This window comes from Bufo bufo, chromosome 4 (genome assembly GCF_905171765.1).
Source record: "Bufo bufo chromosome 4, aBufBuf1.1, whole genome shotgun sequence".
NCBI lineage: Eukaryota > Metazoa > Chordata > Amphibia > Anura > Bufonidae > Bufo > Bufo bufo.
In genome coordinates, this window is record NC_053392.1 from 505,088,949 (window position 1) to 505,101,004 (window position 12,056).

General features: G+C 45.1%; 1 protein-coding gene across 1 annotated transcript in view; it reads right to left on the reverse strand.

The window, feature by feature from the left end:
- CST7 (cystatin F) overlaps positions 1 to 11,726 on the reverse strand; it is a 35,697-nt gene extending 23,971 nt beyond the window's left edge. The window contains exon 1 of the mRNA XM_040427399.1: positions 11,379 to 11,726. Coding sequence (XP_040283333.1) covers positions 11,379 to 11,448 — 70 coding nt within the window. The 5' untranslated portion in view covers positions 11,449 to 11,726. The remainder of the gene's footprint in view (positions 1 to 11,378) is intronic.
- Positions 11,727 to 12,056: the final 330 nt, after the last annotated feature.

A 12,056-nucleotide genomic window follows, 5' to 3' on the forward strand; every position in this document is an offset into this window, starting at 1 on the left:
AGAAATGGTGAAGAATTACTCCTGACCGTTGTGCACGTCTGATCTGCAACTACAGGAAACGTTTGGTTGAAGGTATTGCTGCCAAAGGAGGTTCAACCAGTTATTAAATACAAGGGTTCACATACTTTTTCCACCTGCACTGTGAATGTTTACATGGTGTTAAATAAAAACATGGTAACATTTAATTCTTTGTGTGTTATTAGTTTAAGCAGACTGTGATTGTCTATTGTTGTGACTTAGATGAAGATCAGATCACATTTTATGACCAATTTGTGCAGAAATCCATATCATTCCAAAGGGTTCACATACTTTTTCTTGCAACTGTACCTGATCCGTGGGGGTCTGACACCCAGCACCCCTTAGCTGGTTTGGTAAGCGGCTCTCACTGGAAACTAAACAGTAGATGGAGCTGGAAGCACAAGGCTTTTTTCATTTTGTAGTAGTCATTTAAAGAGTTTTTTTTAATAATAGTTTTTATCTGATCGATGGGGGTCCAACACCCAGGTTTGGGAAGGCACAGTCACTCGTAGTAGCACCTCGACCTTCTCCCTGCTAATCAAACATAGCACCATACATTGTATAGAGTTTGTGCTTGGTATCACAGCTCAGCCCCATTCACTTCAATATTCACCTCCATAAAATCGAGCTGATATCGCCGTACAGCATTAAGCCTCATGCACACGTCCGTGAAACACGGACCGTGAAATACCGGCCTGGATTTCTTCTGAATGCAGGAGCGCACGCCGTCATAGGTTGCTATGACGCCGTGCGCTTCCTGCTGCCGCCGCAGTACAGTAATCCATTAGTATAGATCATACCAGTGTATTACTGTACTGTGGCGGCAGCAGAAAGCGCACAGCGTCATAGCAACCAATGACGCCGTGCGCTCCTGCACTCAGAAGAAATCCAGGCCGGTATCACATGGTCCGTGTTTCACGGACGTGTGCATGAGGCTTTAAAATGTATTGCCTGCGTGTAGCCAAACTTTGTTTCACCCGAAGTCACGTGAGACTTTTAAAATTAGGAATCCGAAGTTGGGTTTGGTAATGGCTGGTATTTCGGTACCAAACCAGACTTTGGATTCCTAAATTTTTTAATGTTTTTAAGGATAAAGAAATGAATATAAAATTAATTCACCAAAGTCTTGCACGGCTTTGGGTAAAACAAAGTTTGAACGAATCATCTCTGATCCGAAGCTCGATTCACTCAAGCCTAAATACAACCATACAATGTTCAAATAAGGACTCATGCACATGGCCGTTGCCGCAAAACACGGATACTGGTGGTGTGTGTTCCGCATTTTGCGGAACGGAACGTCTTGGACTGTATAGAATTGTCTTATCCTTGTCTGTAAAACGGACAAGAATAGGACATGTTCTATTTTTTTGTGGGGCTGCGGAACGGACAGATGGATGCAGACAGCACAGTGTGTTTCCGCATCTTTTGCGGCACCATTGAAATCAATGGGTCTGCATCCAATCCCGCAAAAAATGTGGATCGGATGCGGACCCAAAATGTGCATGAGCCCTAATGCTGTATACCACAGGCCAAACAATACAGCCAAACAACAGAAAAAAATATAAAAGTATAAAATAAATATAGCACAATGTACAGATCCTCCAGACAAGGACAGAAAGTTAGCCCTTTTAATTTTAGAAATAGCTCTTTAGGAGGCCAGAGCTCTAACCTCCTATTACTGCAGCATATTTTACTTGCAGGAGTCCCAGAGAATCCACTAGTGCGTAAGTTTTCATCGCCACCATGAAAAGTAAGCTTGTCTACTTATGTGATTGAATACCAAACTGCAAATGACTGGTAAATACAATTCCCCCAATTTCTAAATGAAAAGATGAACGTAACTCATGCTAGCCAAATATTTTAAACAGCTTTGAGCTAAGTGAGCATTTGACTGACGTCTCTGTCTGCCGACCACCATCCACGTGCACGCTCAGTCGATCATTCATGTGTTTTGAAGCAGGAGAGGGGGTAAGCTGCTGCCAGACATTTTAGCCAGTTGCTTATCTCAATGAGAACATTAAGATTGAGCATGTTGAAATCCATCTGCCTGATCCTTATCTACCCAGACTTCATCTGTTGGAGAGAGTTGGGAGAACTACAGTAGATGAAATTGTTGGGTTTGGCTGACATTAATGTGTATGGCCAGATTTAGCACTAGTATACTTTTATACAGTATATACTTTTTTATTTTATATGGGTCCAACTGTGTTATAAATTCAGACGTCCTGTATACATACCCATATGACCATGCCATAATAAGAAAAAACAAAACAATAATAAAAACAGGTCTGTAAAGTACGTTTTCTTGTGGTTCTAAATTACACTATCAATGTCAGCATCAAATGAGATTTATCTTATATGTTCATCTCTACGCTTACACTGCCCATCCCATCACTATCACTATCTGATTAACAAAACCCCCTAGACATCCTCTTGGTAAATGATGATCAGTAGTACTGAGGAATATTGATGGACGAACATCGGCCGGGACGGTTCGCGAACGCGCGTTCACGATCAAATGTTAGCGAACCGCTCATTCGCGGCCGGCCCCATTGACTTTAATGGCAGGTAAACCTGAAAACCTTCAGGTCATATTTGCAGCCACCAAATACTTACTAGAAGATCACAAATAGTTCCACAACATGGACAGTGACATACCAGAGGGGGATCATTAGCAAAAATTCCTACAAAAAATATGTATTTTAATCAGGGGCCATTTTTATGCGTCAAAGGGAAACTCTTAAAAATGTGCCCTGCTGGAGCATAGAACATTTTTATTTTAGGCCATGGGAGTACAGGCCCCAAAAATTAGGCATGCATTTGACAGAAAAGAACTTGCGATGATGTGGCTGGAGGTACATTAGGTGGTCACTGGATGCAAATTTTACTGTCGGCCAGTACAGACCCCAAAAATTAGGCATTCACCTGACAAAAAAGGTCTTTTATGCCGCTGTATATACATAAGACAAGGACCATGAATTGTTCTGGGTGGTGGCGGATATGCGTGGGCTAGCATGTGGAAATTCAATTACACGTGGTCGTCACAGGTGTTGAATTCCTCCGAGATCCATGCCTCATTCATTTTCAGAAATGTGAGGTAGTCCACATTGTCGTGAGCTAGGCGAGTACGCTTATCGGTCACGATCCCCCCTGCTGCGCTGAACGTCCTTTCGGACAGGACACTCGACGAGGGGCAAGCCAAGAGTTCCATGGCAAATTGTGATAGCTCTGGCCACAGGTCAAGCCTGCACACCCAGTAGTCCAGGGGTTCCTTGCTTTTCAGAGCGTCCACATCGGTCGTTAACCCGATGTAGTCGAACACTTGTCGGTCTAGGTGTTCCCTGAGGCTGGATCCGGAGGGCGGCTGTCGATGGGTTGGATGCAAGAATGGTCTCATATCCGAAGTGACCAACACATCTTCAAACCGCCCTCTTCTTTCAGGCGCTGTAGGATTGGTACCCACCCCTGTTTCGCTGTGGGTGGAAATTCCTCTGCCAGTGCCCGCAACAGCAGAATGCAGCATCTCTCGCAGCAAGGCCTGGAAATGCTGCATTCTGCCAGCCCTCTTTGATGCTGGTAACATGTCCGCCATTTTGTCTTTGTACCGGGTGTCTAAGTACAGTGCCACCCAGTACTGGTCCTGGCCCTTTATGCTTTTAATACGGGGGTCCCTCTTCAAATACTGGAGCATGAAGGCCCCAATTTGCACTAAATTGGAAATGGTGGAGCGCCCTGGCTCCTGCTCATCGCCCAGGAGAATGTCGTCCTCGGTCTCCTCCCCCCAGCCACGGGCAACACCAGGGATACCCGAAAAGTTTAAAGTCCCCCTCAAAGCCTGCTCTTCTTGCTCCTCCTCCTCCCCCCAGCCACCGTCCTCCTCTGACTCCTCTTCACACTCCTGTTGACTTGTCTCAGATGGAGTAGCCCCCCCTGGGAATTCATTCAGTATTGCGACTTCCTCATCTTCCTGCTCCTCGACGGCCTGATCAATGACACGACGCAATGCACGCTCCAGAAAGAAGGTGGAAGGTACGATGTCACTGATGGTGCCCTGGCTGCGACAGACCAGTTTGGTGATCTCATCAAAGAGTGAGGCGGGTGCAGATACAGAGGATGAGGAGGGTGCAGAAGCGGAAGGGTGAGTGAGCCACTCAACGAAGGCCCCTTTCACACGAGCGTGTCCGGATAAGGTCCAGATGCATTGCGGCAAACCCCCGCGAGTAGGTACCCAATTGCAGTCAGTTTTGACTGCGATTGTGTTCCGTTGTTCAGTTTTTATCGCGCGGGTGCAATGTGTTGTTCATGCGCGTGATAAAAAACTGAATGTGGTACCCAGACCCGAACTTCTTCACAGAAGTTCAGGTTTGGGTTCAAGGTTGTGTAGATTGTATTATTTCCCCTTATAACATGGTTATAAGGGAAAATAATAGCATTCTGAATACAGAATGCATAGTACAATAGGGCTGGAGGGGTTAAAAAATTTTATAACCATGTTATAAGGGAAAATAATAATGATCGGGTCTGCATCCCGATCGTCTCCTAGAAACCGTGCTTGAAAATCTTTGACTTTTGCGTTTGCCAAGCTATTTTATTGTTTTCCTGTCACTGACCATTAGAGGCTGCTTTTTTGGTGAGAGTCTAAGGTCCCTATCACATAAAAAACTGAAGGTTTACAAACAACATCTCCTAGCAACTATCAGTGAAAAACGCATTGCATCCGCACTTGCTTGTGGATGCTTGCGATTTTCACGCAGCCCCATTCACTTCTATGGGGCCTGCGTTGCGTGAAAAATGCAGAATATAGAACATGCTGCGATTTTCACGCAACGCACAAGTGATGCGTGAAAATCAACGCTCGTGTGCACAGCCCCATAGACATGAATGGGTCCGGATTCAGTGCGGGTGCAATGCGTTCACGTCACGCATTGCACCCGCGCGGAAAACTCGCTCGTTTGAAAGGGGCCTAACTCTGGTACGCCTTTTGAAGTACTCGCATGCACCTTCTCCAACTTAGGCTCCGGCCTGGTGCACCTGCTCGACCCCTACAACCCCTGCGGAACAGCCAGCTTCTTCCTCTGCCTGTCATTTTCAAAATGACCCTGTGCCTAAGGCCTAGTTCACACGACCGTATGGCTTTTATTGTTTTTTGCGGTCCGTTTTTCACAGATCCGTTGTTCCGTTTTTGAGTTCTGTTGTGTTTCCGTTTCCTTTCCGTTTTTCCGTTCCGTTTTTCCGTATGCCATGTACAGTATACAGTAATTACATAGAAAAAATTGGGCTGGCCATAACATTTTCAATAGATGGTTCAGAAAAAACGGAACGGAAACGGAAGACATACGGATGTTTTTTTTGCGGACCCATTGACTTGAATGGAGGCACGACCCGTGATTTACGGCCAAATATAGGACAAGCTCTATCTTTCAACGGAACAGAAAAACGGAAATACGGAAACGGAATGCATACGGAACACATTCCGTTTTTTTTTGCGGAACCATTGAAATGAAGGGTTCCGTATACGGAACACAAAAAGACGGCCCGTACACTCGCAAAAAAAACATGTTCGTGTGAACTAGGCCTAAGTCCCTAGAGAATTTTTGGAAGCAGATATATCGCAGCCCTCAATCAGTATTTTGTGGAAGCAGGTATATCGCGATCCTCAATCAGTATTTTGTGGAAGAAGGTATATCACACCCCTCAATCAGTTTTTTTGGGGCAACAGGTATATCACACCCGTTGCAAATAGTTGTTCCAATAGCGCTTGTCCCTCTATATAGCTGCGGTATCGCAGCTGAAGCGCACACAACTGCTACACAATACAAATGCACTATATAATTTCTATGTTAGAAAGTATATTATATGTATATCACACCCCTCGATCAGTTATTTTGGGGGCAACAGGTATATCACACCCGTTGCAATTCGTTGTTCCAATAGAGTTTGTCTCTCTGTATAGCTGCGGTATCGCAGTAGAACCGCACACAACTGCTGCACAATACAAATGCACTATAATATACTTTCTATGTTAGAAAGTATATAATAAGTATATCACACCTATCGATAGCACACCTATACCAGTCTTTAAAAGGACTTTTATGGCCCTATTAGCTAGCGTTTGGTGTCCCTAACAGCCCGTCCCTGCTCCACAAAGCAACGTCTCTCTACACTGGCAAAACACAGAATGTAAAATGGCTGCCAGATCGGGTTCTTTGATAGGGTGGGGGTGTGTCCATGTGCTGAAACTTCTCAATCGGCTGTTCTGTCCCATCTGATGGATGTGTCATGGGTCAAAGTTCGGCGCAATGTAAAAGAATATGGCGCCGGCGGATATCACCATAAGCTCGCATGTTGGGCGAATCGCCGCAAAGCGACCGCCGGGGCGAACCGCAAGGCCATCTCTACTCAGGAAACCCAGTCTCATATCTACAGATCAAAAACTGGAAAGGAAGAAGGAACAATTTATCTTCAGAATAGGTCATCAATATCCGATCTGCTGTTCCCTGCAGCCTCCGGTCCCAGACCTGACCCTTAGGCCCCTTTCACAGGAGCGAGTTTTCTGTCCTCATGGGTGCAATGCGTGAAGTGAACGCATAGCACCCGCACTGAATCCCGACCCATTCATTTCAATGGGTCTGATCACATGAGCATTTTTTTTTCACGCATCATTTCTGCGTTGCGTGAGAATCACAGCTTGTTCTATATTCTGCGTTTTTCACGCAGCTCTGGCCACATAGAAGTGAATGGGGCCTCAGTGAAAAATGCTATATTTTTCACAGATGGTTGCTAGGAGATGTTGTTTGTAAATCTTTTTTTTTTTTTTTTTTTTAAATGCGTAAAAAACGCATCAAAACTGACGCCACATGAAAAAAACATGTTATAAGAGAAAATAATAAAATCTACAGACCACCTAACCCAAACCCGAACTTCAGTGAAGAAGTCTGGGTTCGGGTCTGGGTACCACATTCAGTATTTTATCACGCGCGCAATAAAAACTGAACTGAAAGATTTAATGGTGAGTGTCGCTACTTTTTTTCTTATATCATTGGTTTTGGAGAGCACCACCTATCACCGCTATTTGTTGTGTGTGTTGGAGGGTCGTCTTGGACGCTATACACATGTAGCAGTGCCGGCTACGTATTTTCTTCATGGACTTTGAGTAAAAACTGAACAATGCAATCGCAGTCAAAACTGACTAAAACTGCGCGCGCACTCGCGCAGGTTTCCCGCAATGCACACGCGACACATCCAGAGCAAATCCAGGACGCCCGTGTAAAAGAGGCCTTAGAGTGGAGCTGAAGGCACAGCGCCATTTCAAGGTGTAGTGGCCGTGCTGGGTTACTGCAGCTCAAGTGAGTGGGGCTGAGCTGCAATACCAAGCACAGCCGATGACTATCCAATGTACAGCACTGTGCTTGGAATACAATAAACAGTCAGCAGTGCTTGTTCGACTGCCATAGCCCCTTTAGTCTGCTGATTTAGTCAAAGGGTCAGTTCACACCTCTGATTTCTAGAATAAACGTGTAAAAAAAAAATCAGCGCTGAATCCAAGCAGATTTTTTTGCCTCAAAATTAGGTGTCCGTTTTTTTTTATGTGTATTTTCCCCCCCCCCATTAATTATAATGAGAAAATCAGCGTTGATTCTGCCCCAAGATAGGGCACGCGGCGTCTTTTTTACAGCCTTTTTTAGTAGTCAGGAGGAGCTGAGTAGATTGATGTATAGTTTTGTGGGAAAATATTCAGTAAAACTTGTATTTCATTCATTTAAGTTCCTGCTCTTTCGGGGCTTTGAAGTGCAAGAGGAGGTCCGATCAGTGATTGACAGCCATCTCTCCATACCCAGTCATAGAGGGAAGGCTGTCAATCACTGATAGGACCGACCACCTTCTTGACTTCAAAACCCAGAATGAGCAGGAATTTAAATTAATGAAATACAAGTTTTACTGAATCTTTTCCGACAAAACTATATATCAGTCTGCTCAGCTCTTTCTGCTCTATAACCCGCTGCCTGAAGCTCAGACACCATGTTCAACGTGACAGGTTCCCTTTAAGTATGACACAGCTGTTGGGCGGCACCCTGTTTCCTTTCCTGTGATGGGGTCTTGCCTGTTATGGCACACCACCAATTTTTTAAGCAGAATAGCGGCAGCATTTTGTTCGAATGGGTGAAACTGCATGTGACTAGAAGACTCGGACACGTGTAGCGTGACATAAAAGTCATGCAACATCGCATCTAATGAATGTCAATAGTGTCACAATGCGACATGTGACATACTGCGACCCGACAGCCACACAAATCCAGATGGATGTTGTATCGCAGATCGCATGTGGCTTTTTCTCCACTGACTGTAATGTAAGTCACGAGTGACTTGCGTCTTGCCAGCGACTTGCTGTCACACGCTGTGATTTGGAGGCAAAAACACAGTCAGATCGCAGAAAAGTCACTGACGATTCGCATGTGACTTGCATTAAAGTCAGTGGAGTAAAAATCGTGTGCGACTTGTGACCTGTGACACAAAATCCATCTATTTTTTACCTTCCTGTGAAGGGGTCACAATGCTGGGCATGATTCTGTGAGGGGGCACAATGCTGGGCACAACCTGTGAAGGGGGAACAATGCTGGGCATACTCCTGTGGAGGGGGCACAGCTGGGCATAATGCTGAGAGGGGGCACAGCTGGGCATAATGCTGAGAGGGGGCACAGCTGGGCATATAACTGAGGGGGCACAGCTGGGCATATTACTATAAGGGGGCACAGCTGGGCATATTACTATAAGGGGGCACAGCTGGGCATATTACTATAAGGGGGCACAGCTGGGCATATTACTATAAGGGGGCACAGCTGGGCATATTACTATAAGGGGGCACAGCTGGGCATATTACTATAAGGGGGCACAGCTGGGCATATTACTATAAGGGGCACAGCTGGGCATATTACTATAAGGGGGCACAGCTGGGCATATTACTATAAGGGGGCACAGCTGGGCATATTACTATAAGGGGGCACAGCTGGGCATATTACTATAAGGGGGCACAGCTGGGCATATTACTATAAGGGGGCACAGCTGGGCATATTACTATAAGGGGCACAGCTGGGCATATTACTATAAGGGGCACAGCTGGGCATATTACTATAAGGGGGCACAGCTGGGCATATTACTATAAGGGGGCACAGCTGGGCATATTACTATAAGGGGGCACAGCTGGGCATATTACTATAAGGGGGCACAGCTGGGCATATTACTATAAGGGGGGCACAGCTGGGCATATTACTATAATGGGGGCACAGCTGGGCATATTACTATAATGGGGGCACAGCTGGGCATATTACTATAAGGGGGCACAGCTGGGCATATTACTATGAATGGGCACAGCTGGGCATAACTACTGTGAAGGGGCACATATCTGGACATAACCTGTGAACGAAGTAAAGTTGAGGCACACAATTTTCAGTATTTGCAATTTCAAAGGGGAATTTATTCATTAAAATCATGTAGTAATTTCATCCATTTGCCCAATATGTATATCATAATATGAACAGTATTCTCAAACCGGACGTTTCGGTCGCGCAGGACCTTCATCTGCGATTTTATCTGTTCAGACGGGTGTGTGGGCTTGTAGGGCGCTGGATGCGGCACATATCTGGACATAACCTGTGAAGGGGCACATATATGGACATAACCTGTGAAGGGGGCACATATCTGGACATAACCTGTGAAGGGGGCACAGTGTGGGCATAAATACTGTGCAGTGGCATAAAGGAGGAATAATTGCTATGTGGGGGCATCTAGGGGACTGGCTGGGATTAGGTGTTTAGTTATGTTTTGGGCAGAGTTAGAGGCGTGTCCTAGCATGGAAAAAAAATGCCACGGCATGCGTGGTGTCCCTTTTCCTTCTTTTCAAAAGTTGGGAGGTATAACATAGGACTCATACACACAATTTCATACAAAGCTGTAAGGCTACATTTTTACCACAGTGAAAAACGCCCATTTTTGTAATAGCTGTCACACAGCCTTTTTCAGAGCCAATGAAAGTCTATGGGGTTATTCACATGGGCATTTTATAATGGCCCGTGGTCGCCAAAAAAACAGGATGTATTTTTTTGGGCTGTTTTCACAGCCAGGTGGACCCGATTGATGAACCCCCAACTGCCCGTTTTTCATGGCCGTTTAGACAGGAGTGCACATTTGTAATGGCTATTACAAATGGGTACACTGTAAAAAATAAAAAGGTCATTCAGGGGTTAAAGAAAAAAAGGAATACCTCATCCACTTGCATGCACAAGGACACTCACTGCTTACTAGAGGCAGCAGGACCTGATTCACACAGTGCCGTGACGTCACATGATGGCCGTTACAATAAATGGCCAAATATGGATGTACGCACTGATGCAAAATGGCTGAGAAAACCTGACAGTGTGTCCGTTTTTAATGGTTGTTACTTTTTGTGTGAATGTAGCCTAAAGGGGCTTCTACGGAGACGCACAAACCCTCCACTGTAACTCCTGTTGCTACATGGAAGTTTTTTTTTTTATCGTTGTTGAATTCCACACAAATCTGACAGAAAAAAAAAAAAATGGTTGCTTACTTCAGAGGGCATGTACAAGGTATTCTTCTTCAAGTGTTGCTCCTAGGGGACAGTGTCTTCATACACATGGGGTCACGTTTCCCAAAGTTGTAGGATAGCATTTTACAACGTTTTACGATTCTCCACCATTTCTTTGCCCCAACACATTGACAATAATTTATGCCAACAAAACTGGTGGAAAAGTACAGCTGCCATGGATTTCAGTGGGCGGGCGAACAGCGACAGATGCAATAAAGTTGTCGTATCTTAGGCCTCATGCACACGACTGTATAGGTTTTGCAGTCTGCAAATCACGGCAATGTCCTCTCCTTGTCCGTAAAACGGAAAAGAATAGCACACGTTCTATCTTTTTTTGCGGGGCCGCGGAATGGACGTATGGATGCGGACAGCACACGGTGTGCTGTCTTTGCTGCCCCATGAACGGGTCCGCATCTGGCCTTACTCTGGTGGACATTTTACTGGTATACGAAATGGCAGGTCTTAGTAAATGTGCCCAGTCCTCGCACTGCTATACAGACTCCATACCAATGTGCATGATCAGTAACGCAGAGAAATAACATTTTAAGCTCTGCTACATCTGCAAGTAGCTGTATTGTAACCACATATCGTCAGACTAAAATTGAATATAAAGTGACGTCAAGTAATGCTAGATACATTACACTAACAAAAGAACAGAGACCAAGATAGACCTTCACAAAGAACATGTAATGCTCATACGAGTGGATGTGGTAAAGTGCTAGAGGGGTGACCATCGTAAGCCCTGTGGACGTATACTCACCGCTGAAGGTCCCAGGTGAACCTCTGGCTGCTAGGAATAGGAGGATCACAAGGCTCCAGGGAGCAGCCATGTTGTCTTGTAGTTCTCAGAGGAGCTGATGAGGAGGAGGCTGCAGAGTATGTAAGAATCTCACAGGAAGATGAGTTTGTGTGTGGAAACTTACTGGTCTGTACCATAGTCTTCCTGTTACTAGCAATGCACGGCCCTGTTAACCACCCTGACCACTGACACTGAGAGGCGCTCATTTACATAATGAGATCATTAGATAAGACGAGTTACAGATAAATTGTAGGGATACGGAATATCTATTGGAATATTTACCATATTGCCTAATTATGTCAATTGTAAACTGCTGCTTCCTAATAGGAAAACCAAGCATGTACTAACCCAGCCTCCGACACTCAAGCCTTGGTGCAACTACAACTCCCAGCATGCTCCATTCACTTCTGTGAGAGCCAAGTGCAAGATGATTCCTGTGCTCACCACTTCCTGGTTAAAGGATGTTAGCTGCAATCAGACCCCTGTTGCACTGGTTTATGGGTAATTGCTTATTTATGTGCGTAAATAAGAATAGTATATTACCCTGGTGGAAATTTACATTTTTAGGACTTTTGCGTTTTGCCAAGATATTTTATTGTTTTCCTGTCACTGACCATTAGAGGCTGCTTTTTTGGTGAG